At 51.5% G+C, this 23,406-nt stretch overlaps 13 protein-coding genes across 13 annotated transcripts; 3 read left to right on the top strand and 10 right to left on the bottom strand.

Moving 5' to 3' along the window:
• Positions 1–212: 212 nt before the first annotated feature.
• LDX57_010334 (RTA1 domain-containing protein) lies at positions 213–1,384 on the top strand (the record flags this gene model as incomplete). The annotated part of the gene is made up of 2 exons (XM_046092088.1): positions 213–629; positions 717–1,384. Exons 1-2 carry the CDS (start codon positions 482–484, stop codon positions 1,382–1,384), a joined length of 816 nt encoding a protein of 271 aa, XP_045948065.1. The 5' UTR covers positions 213–481.
• Positions 1,385–1,597: 213 nt separating this feature from the next.
• Positions 1,598–1,987, bottom strand: LDX57_010333 (uncharacterized protein; the record flags this gene model as incomplete). Its single annotated transcript, XM_046092087.1, has 1 exon — positions 1,598–1,987. The coding sequence occupies one exon, from the start codon at positions 1,985–1,987 to the stop codon at positions 1,598–1,600; it is 390 nt and encodes a 129-aa protein (XP_045948064.1).
• A 22-nt stretch (positions 1,988–2,009) lies between these two features.
• On the bottom strand, positions 2,010–3,103 carry LDX57_010332 (uncharacterized protein; the record flags this gene model as incomplete). The annotated part of the gene is made up of 4 exons (XM_046092086.1): positions 2,010–2,743; positions 2,799–2,870; positions 2,920–2,943; positions 3,001–3,103. The coding sequence occupies 4 exons, from the start codon at positions 3,101–3,103 to the stop codon at positions 2,010–2,012; spliced, it is 933 nt and encodes a 310-aa protein (XP_045948063.1).
• An 81-nt stretch (positions 3,104–3,184) lies between these two features.
• Positions 3,185–3,929, bottom strand: LDX57_010331 (uncharacterized protein). The gene has a single exon (XM_046092085.1). The coding sequence runs from the start codon at positions 3,753–3,755 to the stop codon at positions 3,429–3,431; it is 327 nt and encodes a 108-aa protein (XP_045948062.1). The 5' UTR covers positions 3,756–3,929; the 3' UTR covers positions 3,185–3,428.
• Positions 3,930–4,652: 723 nt separating this feature from the next.
• On the bottom strand, positions 4,653–6,596 carry LDX57_010330 (transcription factor domain-containing protein; the record flags this gene model as incomplete). The annotated part of the gene is made up of 5 exons (XM_046092084.1): positions 4,653–5,221; positions 5,281–5,558; positions 5,609–5,839; positions 5,886–6,428; positions 6,490–6,596. The coding sequence occupies 5 exons, from the start codon at positions 6,594–6,596 to the stop codon at positions 4,653–4,655; spliced, it is 1,728 nt and encodes a 575-aa protein (XP_045948061.1).
• A 482-nt stretch (positions 6,597–7,078) lies between these two features.
• On the bottom strand, positions 7,079–8,140 carry LDX57_010329 (fungal specific transcription factor domain-containing protein; the record flags this gene model as incomplete). The annotated part of the gene is made up of 1 exon (XM_046092083.1): positions 7,079–8,140. The coding sequence occupies one exon, from the start codon at positions 8,138–8,140 to the stop codon at positions 7,079–7,081; it is 1,062 nt and encodes a 353-aa protein (XP_045948060.1).
• A 1,768-nt stretch (positions 8,141–9,908) lies between these two features.
• On the bottom strand, positions 9,909–10,923 carry LDX57_010328 (alpha/beta fold hydrolase; the record flags this gene model as incomplete). Its single annotated transcript, XM_046092082.1, has 2 exons — positions 9,909–10,812; positions 10,874–10,923. 2 exons carry the CDS (start codon positions 10,921–10,923, stop codon positions 9,909–9,911), a joined length of 954 nt encoding a protein of 317 aa, XP_045948059.1.
• Positions 10,924–10,943: 20 nt separating this feature from the next.
• Positions 10,944–11,423, bottom strand: LDX57_010327 (uncharacterized protein; the record flags this gene model as incomplete). Its single annotated transcript, XM_046092081.1, has 2 exons — positions 10,944–11,186; positions 11,241–11,423. The coding sequence occupies 2 exons, from the start codon at positions 11,421–11,423 to the stop codon at positions 10,944–10,946; spliced, it is 426 nt and encodes a 141-aa protein (XP_045948058.1).
• Positions 11,424–12,788: 1,365 nt separating this feature from the next.
• On the top strand, positions 12,789–14,572 carry LDX57_010326 (uncharacterized protein; the record flags this gene model as incomplete). Its single annotated transcript, XM_046092080.1, has 1 exon — positions 12,789–14,572. Exon 1 carries the CDS (start codon positions 13,022–13,024, stop codon positions 14,570–14,572), a length of 1,551 nt encoding a protein of 516 aa, XP_045948057.1. The 5' UTR covers positions 12,789–13,021.
• A 115-nt stretch (positions 14,573–14,687) lies between these two features.
• LDX57_010325 (ankyrin repeat domain-containing protein) lies at positions 14,688–17,398 on the bottom strand. The gene has a single exon (XM_046092079.1). It carries the CDS (start codon positions 16,804–16,806, stop codon positions 14,956–14,958), a length of 1,851 nt encoding a protein of 616 aa, XP_045948056.1. The 5' UTR covers positions 16,807–17,398; the 3' UTR covers positions 14,688–14,955.
• Positions 17,399–17,663: 265 nt separating this feature from the next.
• Positions 17,664–19,407, top strand: LDX57_010324 (IQ calmodulin-binding motif protein; the record flags this gene model as incomplete). The annotated part of the gene is made up of 5 exons (XM_046092078.1): positions 17,664–17,753; positions 17,816–17,890; positions 17,952–18,821; positions 18,877–19,022; positions 19,077–19,407. The coding sequence occupies 5 exons, from the start codon at positions 17,664–17,666 to the stop codon at positions 19,405–19,407; spliced, it is 1,512 nt and encodes a 503-aa protein (XP_045948055.1).
• Positions 19,408–19,532: 125 nt separating this feature from the next.
• Positions 19,533–20,693, bottom strand: ACS2_2 (acetyl-coenzyme A synthetase 2; the record flags this gene model as incomplete). Its single annotated transcript, XM_046092077.1, has 1 exon — positions 19,533–20,693. One exon carries the CDS (start codon positions 20,691–20,693, stop codon positions 19,533–19,535), a length of 1,161 nt encoding a protein of 386 aa, XP_045948054.1.
• Positions 20,694–21,544: 851 nt separating this feature from the next.
• On the bottom strand, positions 21,545–22,762 carry LDX57_010322 (uncharacterized protein; the record flags this gene model as incomplete). Its single annotated transcript, XM_046092076.1, has 3 exons — positions 21,545–21,564; positions 21,639–22,448; positions 22,528–22,762. The coding sequence occupies 3 exons, from the start codon at positions 22,760–22,762 to the stop codon at positions 21,545–21,547; spliced, it is 1,065 nt and encodes a 354-aa protein (XP_045948053.1).
• Positions 22,763–23,406: the final 644 nt, after the last annotated feature.

Raw genomic sequence — 23,406 nt, 5'->3', positions numbered from 1 at the left:
TTTAAGTGGAGACCGACAATTTACGCTACCGTATCCGTAAACATGAGAGCAAGACCAGGCCAACTAGGCTGTACACATAATTACCAGAATAAGTGAAACCGACTGTCCTCCGCTTTGGCCTTTGGCCTTTGCACTACGATAGTGGGCCATTCAACCCATTTTTAGCGCTCACCTCGCTCTAAATCTGCGTCCCGAACACGGACACGACGAGGCGGTGATTGGTCAATGGCGGATATAGCTACTTATTCTATATCGGCTAAGTTAGCAGAATCTTTTAAAGATTCGTAGGCAGGCACGTTTTGAGGAAATATAAGAATGCCTCTAGTATGTCCTTACGTTATACCATTTCCATCAAAAAGCCGCAGTTAATCATCTGGTCCTCTGGACCGTCCGCTCGTTGCTGCATTCCACTACCTTCGTTCCCACCTGTCACTCATTTCGCTTCATTTCTCTAAACCCAGCAATTCGATATACAGCAAAAATGGCCTATTCTTTTTATCGCTACGAACCCAGCATGCCAGCCGCGGTGATTGCCATCATATGCTACGGCCTCAGCACAATCTACCACATCTACCAACTCATCCGGCTGAAAGCCTACTTCTTCACCACCTTCATCGTCGGCGCAATCAGTACTTTTCTCCTCACTTCTCCTCCTCTCCTCTCCTCCCCTTCTTCCGCATCCCTCAGATCTAATACTAACACAAATCCCCACCCAGTGATGACGATCGGCTACATCGCCCGCACCATCTCCGCAAACAACAAAACCTCCCTACCACCCTACATCGCCCAAAGCGTCTGCACGTTACTCCCACCCTCCCTCTACGCCGCCACAATCTACATGATCTACGGCCGTGTGGTCATCCATCTCCGCGAGCCCCGCCTCTCGCTTGTCTCGCCGTACAAAGTCACCAAGATCTTTGTCATCGGGGACGCTATCGCGTTCTTGACCCAGGCGTCAGGAGGTGGCATGATGGCCATGGAGGGGATGGCGGACGCAGGGCAGAAGATCGCGGTGGTGGGGCTGTTCGTGCAGTTGGGGTTCTTTGGGTTTTTCCTGACCGTGACGGGGACGTTTGTGAGGAGGTTGAGGGGACGAGCGAGAGGTAGGTTGTTGAGTGGTGATGGAGGAGCAGGTGCAGTCCCTGAGGAGGTGATGAGGTTGTTGCTCGTGTTATTGGTCGTGTCTGCGGTCATCATTGTAAGGTGCTTGTATCGCATTGTGGAGTTCGTGCAAGGGCATGATGGGTATTTGATGGGCCATGAGGTGTTTATGTATGTGTTCGATACGATTCCGATGTTTGGGGTGCAGGTTGTTTTTCATTTCTTTCATCCGGGGCGGATTCTGGGGCAGGGGGGGAAGGGGTTTGAGGAGGTAGCTATGTAACTGTACAATCTTAGAGGGTTAAATATATTAAGATGTGATGTTACATGTTTCTGTCAGTTACTTAGACCACCTTTTTCTCAGAATTCCTCACTTGCAATGAAGCTATAATCCATTAGTGGAGATTGATTAACATTACATCTATAGGAATAATCACATCATAATAAACTCCTTCCTTTTCATACTGAAATGCCGATTCCAACCCAAACTAGATGCTCAAACCTTCTCCTCCCCCTTCACCTCCCCCTTCTTCTGTCCATTCTTCCTAATATCCTTCCACCCAATTCCAAACGCCACAAACAGCGCCACCACGCCCAAGCCAATCTGCATATAAAAGATCTCCCCGATACTCTTCGCATACGCCAACAGCACACCAACCAGCTGCTCCTTCGTCACAATGTCCCTGAAACCCGTGGCGCCAGCCGCAATGATCGTCTCGGCGTTGACGGTCGGCGCAAATTGCGGGATCTTGTCGCGCAGGCCCTCGGCGAATATCACCTCCGCGATGGCGAGGAAGATTGCGCCGCCGAAAGTCTGGAAGAATGTGAGGGTTGCCATGGCGGGAGAGACGTCGGTGGGGGTCACGGCGTTTTGGACGGCGATCATGGGCTTTTATTCGAGGATCATGTTAGTATATAACTCGGTGGATTTGATAAGGTGTTTGGGGTTGTTGGGCATGGGGAAGGGAACGTACGACTTGCATGCAAATACCACGACCAAATCCGGTAAGGATTTGATATCCGATCCATCGACCCGTAGATGTCGTCGGCGAAAGAGTGGTTAAAAGGCCGTTACCAATGGTGGTTATAACAGCGCCAGCGACTGCCCAGGGGAGATAGTAGCCGATTTTACCCATCAGGATGCCCGATCCCACAGCGGCAATCAACTGGGAAATGACATTCGCCAACAAATCCACACCGCTCATGATGGCCGTTCTGCCTCTCACGGACTGGAAGTAGATCGGCAGGTAGTATGCCAGTACCATGGTCATTCCGAAGAACATCATCGACAGAATACAGGATGTCCAGACGATACGGCGACCGAGGATTCGTAGCGGGATCATGGCGTTGTCGCCCTCGCGCCACTCCCAGAGGAAGAAGACGATGAAAGTCGCGCCGGAACCGCAGAATAGGCCGATCACGCGCGAGCTGTTCCATGAATACACGTGTCCGCCGTATTGGAGGGCCAGGAGGAGTTGAATGGCGGCGGGCGCGAAGAGAGCGAATCCGAGGAAGTCGAATTTGCGGATGAAGTTGTCGCGGAAGACTTCCATCGGCGGGCGTTTGGGGACTTGTTCGGGCATTTTGGTGAAGATGAGGAGAACGGCGACGAGACCGCCGATGGGGAGGTTGATGTAGAAGCCTAGTTGGTTAGCTGAGTATTCGATATTAGTATAAAAGGTGAACGGCGAACTTACACCATCGCCAGGTAGAGTAGGTGGTAAAGGCGCCGCCGATGAGAGGACCCAGAACAAGCCCTAATTGGCCGACTGTGAAAATTAGATTGATGTTATCAATTCCAAGAGCACACCAACTTACCACCCATCATAATACCGATCAATGCTATGAACTATTAGCATTCTTGCCTTTCCACTGCAACCAAACATATAGAACACTCACGAGGTCGTCCTTGCATCGGCACCGCGCCAGCAACAATATTCAATGCGCCGTTGATCATCCCCGAACCGCCCATACCACCGACAGCACGTCCGATAATCAACATCTTCGACGAGTTCGCGACACCACAGAGAAGAGATCCGAGTTCGAAGAGACCGAAGAAGAAAAGAAACGTCCACTGCGCTGATTAGCACCACTCCCATCATCCTACATTGTACAGAGAAACTCACCTTCGAGCTAAAGTGCGAATAAAACTTCCCCGTCAGAGGCGTAAGAGCCGCACTGTCCTCATCAGTATACTATCCCCGATCACCATTCCAGAAATGCCATACCTCGATATCGTATACGCGCTTCCATACCAAGCGACATCATCCAGCGAGTGAAAATGACTCGTGATTTCCGGAACAGCCTGCACACCCCATCGGTCAGTATCAAACTCCCAAACAATCTTGAACGCAAGCACCAACCGTAGACAGAATCGCCACATCCAACAACATCAGAAACACCACCAGCGTCACTCCCGCCAGCACCATAAACAACGGTATCCCCTGAATCCACTCATGCTCGTCCGCCGAGTTCTTGGTCGTCGACGAAGCTCCAGATGATTTCGAGTGCGTGCTGCCTGCGTCGGGGGTAGATTCTTTCGTTTTCAGATTCGAGTCCGTAGAGAGAGCATTGTTGTTTGAATTTTCCGCGTTCACAGCACCGTCGCGCGCTGGTGGTGAGCTCGCAGCGTCAGGATATTGTTGGTCCGACATGGCGGAGATAAAGCGAACGTCGCAGTGTTATATCCGAGTGAGAAATCTAAGGCAACAAGGCTTCAATGTCCGATGAAAAACAAAAAGATCCTGTTGAAGCAGTATCAACAGGAAACAATATATATAATAAGGTAAAACTTGAATATTTTGATCTGAATCCAAATCTGACAACACCAGCAGCCTCAAATATCAATAAATAAGCTCCTTTCCAAGTGACTGATTCATGGAATTCTCAAAGACCGCCCCGTGCGGACAGGGCGGAGTCGGGGGATGCGATCCCCGACGGTCAGAAAACAGCAGCCCTCGCCCTTTCGTGCAGCCCGATTCCGATCCCTGCTGATCGCGGCGAAACTCGTGCGAACGCGAGTCCGGTTCTAAAGGCCTAAGGTACGTAGCTAGTCCTGATAGGTGCTAGCAGGCTGAGAAAGAGTCATACCCAACTGCTCGTGAGGTACCTCTTGCCTAATGCTTACTAGCGAGCGGGTAGATGTTAGGGGCTTGGTCTAGAATAGGAGAATTACGGGCTTTATTTTTGACTCTGAGTCCGGATCTGATAGCGGGACAGCCTTATTGCTGTTAACTCCTAACTCTAAGGCCCGAGTCCGCGTTATGTCCGCTCCGGTGCGGACATAAGGCTTTGTTTTGCTTCCTCGCCCCTGACGATTTTTTGGGTCTATTATGTTTCTAATTGATTAGCATTAAGTTTCTTAGTATGTGAGATTGGAATCTAGGTAGTCTATAGCATACAGAAAAAACACGGCTATTGGGTTTCGGTGCAGTAATCTCGTTAAAAAAACATTAACATGAGGCTCAATCGTTATATACACAATAAATCTCTAAGGTACCACACCACGTTCTAACCACGTGGAATACACAGATGAAAGCAAGGGCACCCCATCAAAAAAACGCCCCAGACATCAAAGCCCCCGACAACCACGAAGTATCCGACCACGGATCAAACTTCGAATCGATCGCTACCATGGGATCCAGCGTTCCGGGCTCGGTTGCCTCGGGCTCACCTGCCATGCGCGCCTCCCACCCCGCTCGAAGCCTCAAGATCTTCTCAGCAAATCTCGTACACGTATCCAGATGCGTGCCATCATTGACGATGCCGATCAACGCCGGTACTTGAGTCATTCGCTCCGCCAACTGCCCGGTAATGTCCAGCAGGTCGACGTCGCGGCGGACGGCCTCCTTGTCCCATCCTGGGTAGTCAAACATCGAGAGGCGAAAGAGTGTAATGAAACAGTGCGACATGAGAATGTAGACGGGCATGGAGAGATCGGGGTATATAGTGGGCGGAAAACTCAGGATAATGTCCGAGAACTCTTTGATGGCGCTCAAGCAGGTGTACAGATGGTCCAGTCGATTGATATCGGTGTCATTGCACGGCTCCGTTGGTGCGCTCAGAAGTGCGGTTTCGTACACAGCAACCTTGAGATGTTGAAGGAAGAGCATCACGTTTTCTATGATGATGTCAGATTAGGCCTTTCTTTGGAGATATGATGAGTTGAGAGTCACTCACTGTTGTGATGAAGGTGAAGGGGCATACGGCTTGTTAGGTCAGTCAGCTGCGATTCAAGAGCCTTTACATGCCAGGCATAAGGAGCGCGCATGGTCGGATTAGGGTCGCTATAGTTCCAAGTCCCCATCGGGATCTTGTCTGTAATTCGTCGTGTCGATACCAGCTGCACCAAGACCGCGTCGTTAGGGGTTTCCGTACTTGCGGAGAGTACATCCAGACACTCTGTCATATGTGGCGTCCAAGTCATCGGCTCGGTGAGGCCAACGAATTGGGAGACGCTGTAGAGCAATATTAGCGTGGCATATCAAGTGCGAGAGCCTGAACGTACGCTGAACTCATGAGATAACACCCAAGCAGCGCCCTTCGCTCGTTCATGGTGCGAACTAGCGACACATGCATACTGCGGTGAGTGAAATGACCAGCAAGGTTGCAGGTGGGAAGAGCATGGTTTGGATCCAGAGGCGGAGGCTTCTGAAGCCGGAGGTTGAACAACATTGCGCAAGCCATCTGCGTATAGGTGCAGAGCGAGGTTTTGTCCGAGGGGCAAGAAAATGTGATCCTGATTGGTCAGAAAAGAATTGATGCCATGCTATTGGATGTCATACCAGGCCAGATAGATTAGAGCGCCCTGCAATAGATCAAGTGATTTCTCGCACTCAAGCATCATTCTCCTACCGGCCTCTTCACGAGCCCGATCACACAAAATTCGAGTATGGGACGTGCACCTATTCTGGATCGCCGTAATACATAACCAGACAAACGGAGATTCGGTCTTCAGGTCTATGGGCCGCGTATTCTCCGAAATGTGCATGATTGGCATCCATGGGAGCTTCTCGGTCCGGAATGCCCTGAGAACCTCTTCTTCCTCGTCAGGAGTCAAGTCAGGGACGACCGAGCTCGACGGCGACTCTGGCGCACTACCACTTGCATTGGACAGATCCTCCTCATTTGCTCTGGTAAAAGACAAAGGCGATGGATATGCCGGGAACCTTTCAGACCCTTGTTGCGGCAGCTGTGGCAGGGGCTCGGACGGTTTCAACAAGGCCATCAAATCATCCACTTTCTGCTCCAGAAGTTCCGTCTTCGACGGTGCCTTGCGCTTGCGTAATCTGGGCGCCGGGCAGCAGTCCTTCTGTAGACGACGACATCTGCCATCCTTTCATTAACAAGATCTCGCCAAGCTTTACGCCACATGCTGGTTGCACATACCTATCGCACCCCCGACTCCCTATCCCGCTCATGACACATTTGGACTTGGCACGGGCGCAGTTCAGGCACGCCTGGCCGTACTGAGCAGTTCCTGTGTTGTTCTGCATGTCGGAGTTCACACACTTGATGCATGGAAACGGGATTCGGAGTTGGGGCAAAGGGGGTTAAAAGACAAGTGAGACGCCCACGATCGGAGACGGCGTTGTGCGAATCCCGGTCGGTCGGGAATCCGGAATGCCGCGCCAAAGGATGCAACGATTGCAAGGCTCGTATGGCTGCGAGGTTACATAGCACTTGGCTGGTCAATTGTTGCTTGCAAAGGCTGGAAACCAAATTCAAGCGTTAATAGCCCATCTCTTCTCCTTTTTGTGGTTGCCTTCGAGAACACGGCGTTGGGCTGCGTTTTGGCCCCCATCGGCAGAACATGATTTGTGTCAGAATGTCGTTCAGAACGAGGGTTCGGCGCGGATCTCGGATTTCTTGCACTTTTAAAGCCGGTCGGAGCCTTGAGGGTGTCCTGCTGGTGTGATCTGGGCCATTCATACTCGTGCCTTATACGAGGCCCCTGTCCGCAAACTCTCGCTAACTATCAGGTCAGAAGGAGTCCTACAGGTTGCTGCTCTACGATGTCCCTCCAATCCACGTCACTGTGACTTCGACGCCGTGTCCACAGCCCTTCCAGAACTTGCAGCGCCCGGGAGATATTGTGAAATGGTCGCTTTCCCTGCATGATAACTAGCCGCATGCGAACGATTTCAATGTGGTTTCCTTCGGTCGCCTCAGCCCCTGCCATAAAGACGGGAAACAACAGGGCAGTCTCTGGTTTGTCGCTAAGGGGAACGTCGCACACATGTTTCAAAACCCTCGCGACCTCAATCTGAGTTCTCGAGTTGATCATCGACGACAGTTCTTCGCGACGATGCGTGCGGTCGTCAAGGGCACGCAGTATTCGTCGATATAGGTATAAAAGAGCGGCACTCCGATATGCGTATGCGACCGCCTCAAGGGGAGGCGCCGTGTCAAGCTCGCATTTCCAGCCTTTAATTCTGCGTTCGAGCGATGCATAACGGCCACCCAAGAAGACAGAAGGGCTGTCGTCTGACTCGTCGACGTACTCATAAACCGACTCCATCGGCTCGAGGCAACTGATTTCCGAGATGAGCATCAAGATTTCGGAAGCCACCCCAAGGTAGGTGTCCACGAGACCAGTGATTCCTTCAAGATACTGTGCTCTGATCAGTGGTTTGGCCCCTAACGTGACACTGCCCAAGACGTCATGGTAAGCAAAGTTTCGTAAAATCCATTGACCTTCCGAGCTTTGTCTCAAGGCATCCGTCCCTCGAAAGTGTGTGCCTTGACTTCCCGACGACTGAGCAGACAGAATTATATTTTTGACGCCTTTCAAATGGTAGTACCATCCAGTATGATCGCCAAGGCAGACCTCCGACGTTAAAAGGACCAAACATGTTGCTACATTCGTTTCGCAGCAGGTCAAATCATCGGGCGCAGACGAAATCGTCTCCGTCAATGCGTGCAGCGCAGTAGACCGCGCTTCCAGGGCTGTCACTCGGTATGATGCATTGGTCGCGGCCAGATGCCCTGATGACCAAGAAATCAACGCATCTGCAAGAGCGGGCGAGTCTACTGCCATAGGTATGAATGCTAGCAAGTGATCTTAGCTCGAGTTTCACGCCCTTCTTATATGGGGGCTCACCAGACAGAAACGAATTATATTCCTGGCTTACCGTCAGCAACTCGGACAAGACAGTGATGTAGTAATTCATTGCATATCGTCTTCGTAGAGTCCGCTCGTTCCCATTCTTCGTAGTTGCCAGTTCCGGCGACTTCTCTACCGATTGAGGGATGGCTGGCTTTCGCGTTGGATTATTGGCTCCTTTTGTCCTTTCCTTGACCGTCTCCCCTGGCAGAACATGCCGAATGGGCTCACGCACACATTCAAGATTTAACCGAACACATTCGCCACATACAGGATACGTGTTTTGGATGCATTTCTTTCTCCTGGTACTCGACGCTTAGAAACCAGGGACATGCAAGGGATAAGAGACCGTACCTATAACGGCAGGTAAGGCATCCAGTTTTATCGTGCTTCGAGCCATTCCTGCGCTTGACGGGTCCTGGAGTATTTGGAGACATTGATTCAGACACGATGTGATGATCCCCGCATGTACGGAGAACTTTAGGATGAATTGAAAAGCACGAGAAGGGGAAGACAGATCCTAGGTGCCCAAACGGGACTAGTGCAGTGCGCGGGGTTATATGACTAATCTCATACATCTTTCTTTATTGTTTTCGAAGTTTACCGGTCTTTATCCATTGGCTCTTTTTTTAACTGATCTTAGACTATTCTTCCTACCTGATCAACTCGAGTTGCCAGTGCCATCTCTCGTAGGAACCAGAGCTTTTAGCTCTAGGACGGAATAGATGCCTATGGTGAGAATGCCCTCCGGAGGCCGTTGAGGGAGACTGCTGTGATGGGTGTTATAAATTTGGGGGTTTTCATCGCTTTTTCGTAGAGCCTGCGGACAAGACATATCGGATAGATAGTATTGTCCATAGCATGTGGCAGGTATTGCGTGATTATAGAACATGTGACAATTCCGTACCATGCATTTCAAGATATATAATGTCAAAAGGCACAAAGAATTAAGTACAAGTTATTCGTTCATGACAAGGCTAATTGCTGTGATAGATGACAGTGGTGTACTCTTCTCTTTGGAGTCCAACACTTAGAATTGTTGCGAGAGAACCGAACCCATTCACGATAGAGCATGTCGCGTCTGACGCCCTGGCTCGATTATTCTGGCAAAGACACGCCAATTACGCCCGCCAATCAGGGATATTTAATCTATCTGCTGCCCCACCAGCGTTATCGGACATATGATATCATTTGGATGTGTCCTCTTCCCACTGGACTGTGGCACGGATGGTTTCATTTACAGTATAGTGGAGGTAGGGTGGCTATACAAATAGACTCAATGCAATAGCTACTCAATGAGCGTATGAGCTACAAAATCTAATCTTCCAACCCTAGAATGCATCATTCGTGACACCCCCATTCTGTACCTCTTCGGCTTCATGCCTCGGCTCAGGCGCCCAAGAGCATTATTCGGTTGAGCATGGGGCTTGGGACTCGCGCACACAACCATCCTTGAAATATTTCAGCATTGTGTACAGTGGGGCATTTACGGCAATCATATCCTCGCGGGCAAAGACCGAGTTCCGTGTGTGCAATGTGGATCCGTGGAGTACACCGGAGTAGATCGAAGTGTGATCTAATTGTTGACGATCAGTTACTAGTACTTTATTTTACTCCGGAGGGTCTAGACGAGGTAAGAACAAGATTCGGGTCAATTTCCAATCCAAAAGTCTCGTTCTAAGATGGTTATATCCACGCGAGGTTACAATTTCGAGCTCCGATGCTTCTTCTTCATCTCAATATACTTCGGATGCGATTTAATCGCCTTGACGAACGTCGCCTTCCACTCGGGCCCGATCGTCGATTTATCCTTCACCGACAGCCCTTCCCACCCCTCGGCCAGACGCCGCTGGTCCTCCCTCCACTGCTGCAACTGTCGACCGATCCACGGCCCAACCTCGCCCGCCGTCTCCGGGACCTTCTCCATGGGTAACATGTGTCCGCACTTGGGTAATAGGACGTGCTTGACACGGTTATACGCCTGGCCTCCGCTACCGCTGAATCCTGTACCGGTGCGAGCCGCGGCCTTTTCTCCCAGCTTCCACTGAGAAAGCTCACTTGCTTCGCCGTTGATGAATAACACGGGTGGCCGGACATGAGGAAGGAGGCGGAATGCGAGCAGTGGCTCGGGGCAGTAGGTGAGTTGGCTTTCGTAGAGGGGTCCGAACATGTCGGGGACAAAGAGCGGGTCGTGAGGAGGGCTGGGTCCGTAGCCTTTGTTGTTATCGAGCTCTTCGGGGAGGCCCAGTTCCTTGTGGCGGTTCGGATTCAGTCGGGTATACATCGTGAGCTCCTGGTGTTTGGTTGTGGTGAGTGTGACGGGCGGGTTCTTGGGGTCGACGTTTTCGGGCAGGTCGGGGTGGATGGCTGTTGGGAGGTCGCGATAGGCGTATTGGTTCCAGCGAGCGCGAGCGCGCTTATCCCAGAGATTGAAGAACTTGGGGAGTTGTTGGATGGCGGCCTCACGGGTCGGCCAGACGTCTGGCTTCACCAGCGTGGTCCATAATAGAGCACGGGCACGTTCGCCAACATCATTATCTGTAAGGTAGCCTTCGAGGATGCAGATGGTTGTGAAGAGACGGGGGTGGATGAGGGAAAGATGAACCCTGCATTGAATATGAGTTTGCTTATGTACTGGCAAAATGCAAGGGATGAAGGTGTTACTACAATTGGGCTCCGCCGGTGCTATGGCCAACACCAACAATCGGTTGAGGCATGTCGGCGCGGAAGTGATTGATCATATGTAGCAGATCCCGACCGTGATCGACCCATGAAGCTGATGAGATATGTCAGTCTCTTCTGTGCATGTGATTCGGATGATGAGATTGAAGGGCGGCGTACGGTCATTTCCTAGATGCTCCTCGTTCAAGACCCCACTGGCTCCTTGGTTCACGGCATCCGCCATCCAAATGGCCCGGATACGATATCCATCTTGTTTGCTTCGGGCGAGGAGATCCTCCCACAATGGCTCGTAGAGTTCCTGCGATGCAATACGTTAGTATCGCACTCGTTGGCGTATAGAAAACCTGCGCACCTTGGGAAATCCAGTGCCGTGAGCCGCAATTATCGTCACATCGCCAGGAAGTGGTTTTGGGTTGTCGGTTGGCGCATATTTCTTGATTGCAAGCCTCAAGGATGCATCTTGTGTCGCCGTAGACCGGGGATATTCTCGAATATACTGACTGTCAATAACATGCTCGGTGATATTGAAGGCCATAGTGTCAGCGGCCGGACAGATCGAGGTGCAATGAGATAGAAGAGGATAAGGTAAACTAACCAGACGAACCTGGGCGGCAGCTCGTTACATATTTGTCCTTGTTATCAGTGGAAGCTGCTACGTCACACGATCTGAATGTTTGTGGCGGTCTTGGTGAAAATCATTGCCTGAGTGGAGTTTTCTATGAGATATCATTTGGCTTTGAACAGCAGTGGATGGGTAATTCCCCTATTCCAAAGCCAAGGATGGGGCCAGAGATCTGGTGAGTTAATGCAATGGTTCTGTGAGGGTGGCTGATCGGGTTCCTTCTGCATGGCTGAATCGATCAGACTTTTTCCTCAAACGGTATGGATGCGAGGGATCATGTCGATCATTTGCGTAGCTCACAGATCCGTAGCAAGGTTTGTGCTTCTTAGTGCCGAGATCACAGAGCTGGTGATATTTGCTTAGCACGGTCCAATGACATTTCCATGATCTCGGCGTGTCGATCGCAGACATTCCACTTCCGCTGATGGTCTTTGGCTTCGATCCACTTACCGCAATTACCGAAATGGGAACTCATCGTGAGTCGGAAGTTGAGATTCTAAGGTCGACGCAATGACCTTAAGAGAATCTTGAAAATGTCTGGTGGTAATAAATATGAGGAACCGTTTCTCGCTGTCATTTGATACGTGTGAGCATCTTCTTGTGACACGTGGTCCTTTTCCATTGTTTCTTCTAACGCTCTTTATTGATTAGAGATGATGAATCAAGACTGATAGTCATTACGGTGATTCGTAGGACTTGAGAAAGAAATATGAAGTCATGATAACACTGAGCATTACATGATCTGCGTTTTCAGAGTTTCGAGCGAGTTGACTGCCTTTCATCTGGATTCCCAGGTCTTCACTCTGATCTTTGGCGTCGCGAGACAAAGAGAAGCAACTCATGCCACCAGAATTCACAAATTATAGAGCGTCCTGGATGGCCTCGCGTCTTATAGCTTGTGTTGAATCTTAGAGGAGGACGAAGATGCGATCAGGTGGCAGAAAATAGACCCGAGGGTAGGGAAGATGCAAAGCCCCACAGCCACATGAAAAGCAAAATTCAACTAGCCCAGGGGGAATCCGGAGATGGCATTCGATCTAACTCTTGTCGCAGGAGCTGTTGAAACATAAGCAAACCAAGCAAGATGCTCAGCTGGGATTACGTCGATCGAGACTCGGAAATCCCGACATGGGGAACCTGCCGACTACCGAGTAGACTGTGGGCATTAATCATAATTCTACGACATGGCCAGAGATACTGCTGTCATAGCAATTTCTAGAATGCATATATAGCTTTTACCAGCAGGTTCCACGAGGCATGGTTGTAAGGAGTGCATCGGTGTATGGAAATCGAATCTTAGCAACCAGCTGCCAGCCTCTGCTAGGCATGGATGATGCCGTATAAGGTGGACAAAAATCAAACCACGAAGTACGTCGTTCGCTAGAAACGATCGCTCTTCTCTCTGGGCCAGAAGTCAAAGGAAATTGTTGAAAGCCGTTATTGTGGCCCGAAATCCGGATCGTCAGTTTCTAGCGTCACTAAGGGGCCGACCACTCGGTATATCCGAGCGAATGCGAATTCCCCAGATTTTCATAAGTTCTCTTCATCCAACTGACAAACCCGACACGCAGACATCTCGTCGCAGATATACTCCCTTTGCTATGAAGTTGCTAGTTATTCTTGGGGCTGTGATAGCCGCTACTACGGCCGCTCCTGGATTCACCCAGTTGCAAGTTCAAACATCCAATGGCATTGTTCAGGGAACCGTCAACAGCAGTTACCCAAATGTTCGACAATTTCTCGGAATTCCGTATGCAAAGCCACCAGTCGGCGACCGACGATGGCTTCCTCCACAGGGCTTAGAAGACCATTCCACAGGCTTGGTCAACGCGACTGCAATGCCCCCCGCCTGTCCGCAGAGCCTGATCGCCATGGGAAAGGGGCCGTTTGGAAAGTTTGCCCCCCAAACTATGGTCGCAGGAGCCATAAACGAAGACTGCCTATCGCTAAGTGTTTGGGCTCCGAATAACGGAAAGAAGGATTTGCCGGTCATCATCTGGCTCCACGGCGGCCAGTACCTTTACGGCGGCACCAATGTTCGCCCCTGGATTCCATCACCATGGATTGAGCGTTCGCAGGAGCACATCATCGTGGCCGTTCAATATCGATTGAATATCTTCGGCTTCCCCGCGGCTCGTGGGCTGAAGGATCAAAACCTGGGGATCCTCGACCAGCGTCTTGGCATGGAATGGGTGCGCCGGAACATCGCGCAGTTTGGCGGAAACCCCGAGCAGATGATTCTTTGGGGAGAAAGCGCCGGGGCCAGCAGTACCGATATATTGAACTTCGCGTATCCAGACGATCCGATCGTGCAGGGGTTTGCCTGTAACTCGGGTTCGGCCTTTCTAACAGTTGACACGCGATCGAATGATGTGCAGGGTTCGAACTTCAGCACAGTAGCATCGCACTTTGGGTGTGCCGGATCCGCTGAGAAGGAGCTTGCTTGTCTGCGCTCTGTTCCTGCGGCGAAAATCACATCCTACCTCGGTGCTGGAGGGGGCAGTAACCTGACCTTCCTCCCGTACATCGATGACAAAGTCGTCTTCAACAATTACACGCAGCAGTATCACCGTCGACACGTGAGCGGAAAGCCAGCCCTTTTCGGGTCAAACAAGGACGAAGGGACCTTGATGGCTGGCGGATATGACTCCCCCGAAGCCAGAGAGATCACGTATTCAAAATTTGAATGTCCGGTGCCTTACTCGACGGCCCGCCGAGAGGAACTTGGCCTGACCACCTATCGGTATCAGTATCGAGGAAACTTTTCTAACATCGATTCGCTTCCGAGTCTTGGGGCGTACCATTCGTCGGAGTTGCCATTGATTTTCGGCACCGCGGACGACGTGTTTGGACCGAACACTCCGTTCGAGAAAGCCGTGAGCCAGGAGATGCAAGATCTGTGGGTGGCCTTTGCTAAAGACCCCGAGACTGGGTTGAAGCGCCAAGGATGGCCCATCTCAACGAGTGATAAGTTTATGGCGCTGGGGGAAAAGGAAGTCTCTTCTGTATTGTTGGATGTGACGATTGATGGCCCATGCGAAGACTATTATTCGTTGTACTGAGAGGCGTTGTGTCAACAAGTGATGTAAATAGCAAACATACAGTGAGAAGAAGAGATTCTAAGCGAAGTACAATACATATACAACAAGCCTGATTGTGGCGATATGAGAGTTTCAGAAATGATGATGAAATACACGAGAGTAATTATTAGGGTTGATAAAAAAGATGGTTGCAGAGGATGAAATTGGGTGTAGAGGACAGCGCTCGAGCAAACACGAATGGCTTGGCGTATTGCCTTAGGCATTCCACACCAAGAGGGTATGGGCCTGACATTATTATCAAGTGGAGCCTGACCATATAGTATGAGGATTGTGGCAAGTATTGATACCTAGGTGCCAGAGCATCAAGCGATTTTGCTTACTCGCATGACCCAATGACGAATTACTCAATTTGAAAAATAAGGCCGTAAGAGACGGGCAACCTCGTCGAAACCCTCAGATTCGGCGCAATAGAGCGCATCTGATTCCAAGTTGACGTTTTCAATACCATCAAAAGGGTTTTGATCGAGCAAAATTCGCACAATCCCAGCATGGCCTTGCGAAGAAGCTTCCGTCAAAGCTCTTCGAACATGCTCCTTTTTGGTTTCATCCGATCCGATGTTGCATTCTAACAACAGCTTCATAATCACCTCGTTCCCCCTTTCTGCTGCAACGGCCAAAGGGGGATATTCACTAATGCTATAGGCATCAGAATACGGATCTGCACCTTTCGCAAGCAATAACTTGACCAGCGCTGTATTGCCGGCATCTGTGGCGCACTGTAACGGCGACGAATCGCCATGTCCATCCGGCATACCACCCCTCTCTAATAATAAAGTCACGGTCGAGAATTCCTCTGCGTCCGCTGCGAGTGATATTGCGGTATCGCCATTTTGGTCTTGGTTATCAGGATCTGCCCCGGCGTCTAGCAGCATAGCGATGACGGTGTCATGTCCCGCAGACGCTGCAAATGAAAGGGGTGTCATGTCCTCCTCATCACCGAGATCAACATCGGCGCCGCTCTCGATGAGTACCTTAACCACGTCGGAATGGCCCTCTTCTGCAGCCCATGAAAGGGGAGTCCGAGAGAAAGCGTCCACTGGTTCTACATCCGCACCCATTGACAGTAGGAGAATAACTATGTTCAGTTGTCCAAGCCTTGCAGCATTGGAAAGCGGTGTCATTCCGTTCTCGTCTTGTGAATTCAAGCTAGCCCCTTCTCGGACAAGACGTTGAGCTTCATTCTCATTTCCGTCATCAATTGCTGATATCAACTGATTACCGAGGCGAATGGGATCCCCGGAGGGTGTTTCGGTCAGAGATAACTCTCGCAATGCGTCAAGGCTAGAGACACTTGATGTGGGAGGCACAGGTATGTTAGTTTGTCTCGCTTGAGAAAAATGTCTCTCCAACACTTGAATAACATGCTTATGTCCATGCTCCATAGCCCATGAAAACGATGTCCGATTATCGATGTCTTCCAAGCTAGCATTTGCGTTATTTTGAAGTAGGATCATGACGACTTTAGCATGACCCTTCATCGCGGCCCACATCAGTGGGGTTCGATGTGATTCATCTGCTGCATCGACTGTAGCGTTTCCATCCACTAGTATCTTTACCATCTCCTCATAGCCTGTCTCCGCTGCCCAAGACAACGGAGTCCGACCGTCGCATTTGTCTTCGATATCAGGATTGGCACCTGCCGACAGTAAAGAGCTGACAGCCTCACGACAAAAACCCTGAGTCGCCAAGATCAAGGCAGTTTGACCCTCATCGTCGCGAGCATCGAGATCAGCACCTCGCTTACCGAGAAGCTTGATCGCACCAACCTTGCCGCGTTGAGCAGCCCAGAATAACGGGGTTTGGCCCTGGTGATCACGGGCATCGATAGCTGCATTCCATTTGAGAAGAATCTGGATCGCATTTATCTGATCATCGTCAACGGCCCAAAACAACGGCGTCTGGCCGTGATGATCCCGGGCATTGACGTCCGCATTCCATTCAAGAAGAAGTTTGACCGCAAGAAAATGATTGTTCTTGGCGGCCCAGAACAACGGAGTTCGACCATGACGATCGCGGGCATTGACATCAGCTTTCGATTCGAGGAGAAACTTGATCGTCTCGGTCTGATTATCTTCGGCGGCCCAAAACAAGGGAGTTCGGCCGTAATTGGAATCGCGAAAGTTTATGTCTTCGATTTCATTGTGCTGCTTCCCTCTGAGAGGATTATCCCATGCATGCGGCTGCTCGATTAACATGCTGCCTCCAGAAAGATATTGTGCGAAGTTGACAGCAGTCACTAGGTTGTACAGAAAGGCGAGCGACGGCAATTTCAAGTTGTGATGCCAAGAGCTGCCTGGAAGCTATCAATCGGTTATTGGAGAACCGGGAGATTCTCGGGGAGTATATCTGGGACACTATGCCCTTTGAGTATGCTCTCGGTGCTCATCCGAGATTCCTTTAGTTCCCTGCTGGATTGAGCGTTTAATAGATTCCTCCAAGCACGGTACGCTGGGGTTCTTTTTTTACCAAAGACGAATAGTATCCCCTCGTTTGTGGCTTGTTAATATTTTTAGCTTCGTTAGGCAAAAGCTATCTCTCATTGAGGCTCTATTGGGGTTTGCGGTTTGCTGGGTGCTATTTCTGACTGTTCGGAAAAGTCAACCCACCAAGGAGAAGCCATACGGATCCAGTGCAAATGCCGGAGTAACGGGTGAAGTGTTTATCCGAGACCATCCCTAGTGCAGTTATATACTGCAGGCTCACATAGACTGGAAGGATGTCAACTGGTCGTTGAAACGGAATAGTGTCTGATAATGAAAATGAGAATGGCATGGATAGAATTGTAGATGCATGTTGAATCCATCGAGGCAAGGCTGAACCGGACGGGATCAGCCCGCCACCGTCACGCGTCACGCTAAGCCCAATCAAGCCGATCAACATCACCGTTTCCTTTTCCTCTTCCTTTTTCTTTTCTCTTTCTCTCGTCTTTTCTTTCTTTCTTTATATTTCCTGGTCTTGTCTCTTCCATCGATATTCTCTTCGGACGACCTGTCATTCACATGTCTGTTGCAGTAACAGCGGATCCTCCATCTCCATCGACTCTACGATCTCGATGGCAAGCACCGATGCAAACATCCCCACCGCCAGGTCCCAGGTACCCCTCGATGACGTCACGGCCCAGAATGCCGCCCGCATCATCCAGGTACGCCCCTCTGCTCTGCTCGAAGGCCTAAAGATTGACCTAGTATGATCTGTGATCTCTAGAGGGCATATCGTGGCTATCGCACACGCCGTGAGCTGTGCGGCTTAGGACTAGATGCATCAACACGATGGGTTGAGGTACAGTTTCTCTTTCCCTTCCCCTGGCACAATCGCATCGCATGCTAACATGCAGAGACAGGCTGTTAAAGATGCCGAATGGCACCTCCTCCATCGGCCCACCGCGCCCTCCTCCGAAACCAACAACACCCCTAAAAGCCAAGCCAAACTGAACTGGAAGCGCGCCGTTAGCGTGGCCAAACAAGCCGGCGGCGACGACAACACCGGTCTCGGCCCAACGCCCACATCCCCTGCTGATGACAGCCCTCGATCATCATGCCAGTCGCAGCCGGCCTCGCCCACTGCGACACGTCCGCATGACCTCCCACCCGGCACGTCCGCGAAGACCATGGACTTGCAGTACTTCTTGGAAATGGTGGACCTGAAACATCGGCATGGGAGTAACCTGCGCAAATACCACACCTATTGGATGAACTCGCCGTCGAAGCAGAATTTCTTCTACTGGCTTGACCACGGCGAAGGCAAGGAATTGGAGTTGCCGAAGTGCTCCCGTGAGCGACTGAATCGGGAGCAGGTGCGGTATCTGACCAGGGAGGAGCGAATGAATTACCTGGTCAGGGTGGATGTGGCCGGGCGATTTCGCTGGGCGAAGAATGAGGAGCTAGTTTGTACGGATAGTACCAGGTTCAAGGATAGTTTGCGAGGGGTGGTGCCAGTCGAGGAAGATGCGCCGCCGTTTAAAGGGAACTTCACGAATGCCTCATACTCTTCGTCTTCCTTATCTTCGTCAGCGGAGGGTGCCGGTCTAGTGGACTCTGACTCGGATTCGGCGGAGTCGTCGTTGAGTTCCTCCAGTGATGAGATAGAGAAGTTGGAGAAAGATGACTATCAGTCTGCGAAATTCGTGAAGCGACTGGTTCATGCGACACCCGGGGGAGTATTGAAGCAACTACGGGGGAAATCTGTGAAAAGGGGCGACATGTGGATATTTGTACGCGTCCGATCATTCCCGTTGATCGCTTTATGTATCGTGCTAATACGATTAGGTCGCCGATACTTCCTGGCGTGTTTACATTGGAATCAAAGAATCCGGCGCATTCCAACACTCCTCGTTCCTACGAGGTGCTCGCATCGCGGCGGCAGGGTTAATCAAGATCAAGGAGGGACAGCTGCGAAGTCTAGCACCACTTAGGTAGGATCCTTTATTGCTGTCTATTGGTTCTGTCCCATGCTAATCGAAGAACAGCGGTCATTATCGTCCCCCGGCTGCCAACTTCCGTGCGTTCGTCCACGCACTACAAGACCAAGGTGTCGACATGTCCCATGTCTCAATCAGCAAATCGTACGCCGTATTAGCTGGAATAGAGGGATACGGCAAGGCCAAGCGCACAGTTCGAGCGCTGCATGAGAAAGTGGATAATTCGAAACACAAGATCCAGCATAGCTTGCATGCGGCAGGAACCGATCATGACAGTGCGCACGGCAAGGCTTCAACTCACGGTCGGAGTGAAAAGGTCTTACCGTTCCGTACAAAGTCGCCTGAAGTCCATGCTACCAAAGACGACCAAGCATCATGATTGAATCATGAGACGGCATATTATAACGACTAACGAGCAACGAGCATGAATACCTATAAACAAGCAGCGTGTATATTATAGATTGCAGACCATCCATACCACCTCTCTTTCCATAGGCCTTGTTATCAAAAACCACCGCCCACAACCCACCTCACTACTCGATCCGTGCTCAACTTCTCCATTGCATTTTGATCTACCGTAACCGCGACATCCCAGCCACCAGCTTCCTGCTCAGGAAGAATCCAACATGCTCCATTCTCCCTGGCACTAGGGGCATTGACATCACGCACTCGTCCCAGTGGTCCAAAATCCATATAAAAGTCCAGCGGTCGCAGTGAGTTAATTTGCATGCCATTTCCCATGCTAGATTTCCCGTCAGTATTTAAAGTGGTGTTCTTCTCCCTGTCCTTTTCTGAAGCACCAATCCGTCCACGAAGACAAACAGCCACATTACAGATTTGATAGAGATCCTGGGGCGAGATATCCGGTAGTATGGAACGCATTTGGGAATCATCAAGCGCAGGAAGGATGTTCGGCTGAACAGAAACGGGGATCGACACGGTCGCATTCCCCATGTATGTTGTCGAGCTGGGCAGCGGGGAGAGATGTCGCAAGTCGATGGCCACGGTGATTGTTTCTTCATCGGCAGGGACTCTTTCGGATTCAGAGTAGCAGTCTTTAGGATGCTTCCTAGCCCTCGACCCAGTCACTCCTAGCACCGCAGAAACCACATCCTCCTCATGTAGCCGTCCAGGAAGCGCATCACCTGCGACTCGCCGAACGAGCAGATTGCACGCATCGGTCAGCATCGCGATCTTGTCTCCATTCAACCGCGCCGTGCGAGTCTCTGGCATCAACGAGACCTGCTCGGTCGGCGTCGGACCCACCCGGCTTCGCCTGCCTGCGCTCCACCGACAATTTTGCCCTGCCGACGAAAGTCCAAGGTCATTGAAAACATCATCGCACGACCTTGTACCCTGTCCCTGTGCTTCTGACCATGGATCCGAGACAGGCAGTTCCTCTCTCGCTGCCATCAGGTCGCGACAAAACTCCGCCAGCGCGCGCGCGACGGCAAAGACTGCGCCAGGATCCATAACGCGCGTATCCCAACCGAAGACAAGCACGAGTTTGTCGCCGAGGACATTGGCTTTGCATCGGAGGGCGGGAGATGGCCCAGTCGGAAGCGAGAATTCAGGGAAAGGTAGGAATTTTTGGGGGTGGCCGGATGGTTGGAAGCTGCTGGTTGCCGGGTGATGTTGTGTTTGAAGCATTGGGGAATGTTGCATGAGCGATGCCGTGACGGGTTGGACTTCAAATACATTATGATTGTCATTCAGACCGGAATTGGCACTAGATTGTAGAGAGGACGGTGCCACGTTCCCAGTCAAGAAAGGGTAATGAGTAATGAGACGAAGTACGGCGCCCTCGAGACGATTCAAGGCGTGCGGGAGATGGTTCGGAGGAAGGGAAAAGAGAAGTGATGTGAAATGGTGTGGAGAAGGGGAGGTCATATCAAGAGGAGCTAGACTGTACGGCTTGAAGGGATAGGGCGAAATGGCCTCGCATGATTCACTGGGCATCGATGAGGCAGGGAGAGGGTTCGCGTGAGCCATTGATCGCCGGGACGAGGAGGATGGGAGGACATAGCGAATGGGACGAGAGGGCCTGACCACGGACGTCCGCGGACAGATTCTAGCAATAGACACAGACAGAGACATGGCCATTCAACTTGGGATGCACGGATTCAACAGTGAAGCACGGAATGCAGATCAAATCGCGACAGCAGTGTCCTTTATTTCCGCCGTGGACAACGTGCGTCACCTTGTGACGTTAAGGCTTAAACAAGTTTAACTGGGTCCCATCACCACGGGGTTTGAAGTATCCTCGACACCGATAGAAGCAGAGCTGGATAGATTAGACTTTGGATATACTTCCATCTACGCAGGAGAGCATCCAGTGACGTGATCTACAGTGGCGAGATAGGGTTCTGTTACCCGAAACGGAAATTGACTGGGATGATAGCATTGAGTAACACTATTTGCTCCTTTCTCCCTACACTCTAATCATTGAGTGTCCCCAGAATTTCAATCCTCGGGTCGCGCGGGATCCGATTCCACCTGATCTGTGCCGTCATCATCTAGCACTTCAACTCGATAGCTGTAGCAAATAAAGTTAGCAACAAGCTTTCCAAACGGAATATGCTAGGTTTCATCAACCAGGTCCCCACTTACCATTAGCATACAGAGCATACGAATCTGCGTTGTTCAGCGCATCCTTCGCGCTCAACTGCGTCGCGGCATCATACCCATATCCCAGATCATCCGTACCAGGGGAGTAGACACCGGGGGCATGAGTGAACTCATGAAGAGTCGTAGTGGCCTGGTCCTGAGCATGGCACTCCTCCGCGAGGGCCGGCAACTCGGAGTAATAGATATCGCAGTTCGCGATGAGGTCCTGCGACGGAAGCGTATACGCCAGGACATTCGGCTCGCAGTATCCCAGGGTATCCTCACAGTAGTACTTGGTCGAGCCGCCAGAGGTCGAAGACGCTTCCTTCGCGACAGCCCGCAACCGCTCCGCCACAGTGCTGCGGGTCTCCTTGTCCGTCGTCATGAAGTACTCCTCGAACTTATCGGCGTCGCCGGACTCCGCGGCGTCCGCGGCCTGCGTGGCCAGGTCGGCGGCGTTGCTGAGCGCCTTCTCGAGCGCCGACTTCTGGTCGCCAGAGCAGCTCTCCAGGCTGGTGCGGCGGAGGTTCTGGGCAATCGCCTTGGTGATCTTGGACGCTTTGGGTCCGTCCACTTCCACGTCGAGCTGGTTCGATGTGAATGGGATGTACCCGGTTACTTTGCCGTTCTTGACAACGGGGACGAAGCCCTTGCTGTTCAGCGTGATGGTGCCGCCCTTGGCGAGGTCGGAGGTCGAGGCGATGTCGAATTCATCTTCGATGGAGGCGCCCGCGGCAAGCGAGGTGATGGCTTCTTTGGTGAGGCCGTTCATGCGGAAACGGCGCTTGACGCCTTCGAATTGGACTTCGTTTTCTGCGAGTTGTTAGAGACGGATTGTGCTGGCGAAAGTATACGGGCAAGGGGACGGTAAGGGAAGGGGAAGAGCTCATACTGCCGCGGAAAACAGACACCTTCTTGACAGGAGCGCTGTCACGGAAGAAGTTCAGGTGCACAAAGTCCACATCTTCCTTGCCGGAGTTGGTCACAACGGCCTTGACGCGAGTGTTGTCAATCTGGCTCAGCTTGACGCTGAGAGAAGGCGAGGCTGAGGCCGCATCGCTCACGGGCACCGCGGCGGCGGTGGAGGCGAAGGCAGCGAGAGCAGCGGAGACGGTAGCGAAACGCATCTTGGCTGTTGAGCAAATGAAGGCTGGACTTGGAAATTGATCTGAGGGGCTTGAGAGAGCGATTGAGATCGAGTTGATGAACTGGATTACTTTGGAGTTGAGGCCGGATTTATACCTGAATCTCTCTCTGCTATCCATCCTCACTATCCCCTCTCTCAAGCATCCCCCGTCGCTCTTCCGGCTGAACATGTGCTATCCCCTCGCGGTACACAGTCGAGGTAGTATCAGCAGCAAATCTCCCGGCGAATAACACACCGCGAAAGCCAATTCTCGCTCACCTCCGTGTCGATCAGACACAGTTGAGGTAAAGAGAAGCCTTTCATGCATCTAAATTACCACGTCCAAAGCTCTTGGCTCTCTTGGCCCGGCGGGCGTCCGTCCAGGAACGTTGTATACTCAGGGCAGCGCAAGCCTTCTCCGCAGCGCAGCACAGTCCTAGAGTCGACACGGAGAGCCACGGACGTAGGCGTGCAGGTGTATCAGCCCACGCCGTTGGCTAGGCCGGCGGTGCCCCGGGTCTTGGCTGAGATACGCTCCGTCAGGGGTTTCCTGTCGCGGCGAAGATCTACAGTACAAATGTACGGAGTAATGGGCAGTTGGGCTGACGAAGGATCTAGCCAACACGAGAACACCTTTTGTAGACA

Source organism: Aspergillus melleus (assembly GCF_016097325.1).
Source record: "Aspergillus melleus strain CBS 546.65 chromosome Unknown contig6, whole genome shotgun sequence".
NCBI lineage: Eukaryota > Fungi > Ascomycota > Eurotiomycetes > Eurotiales > Aspergillaceae > Aspergillus > Aspergillus melleus.
The sequence above is the reverse complement of the archived record's forward strand: the minus strand, read 5'-3'. Positions and strand labels throughout refer to the sequence as shown.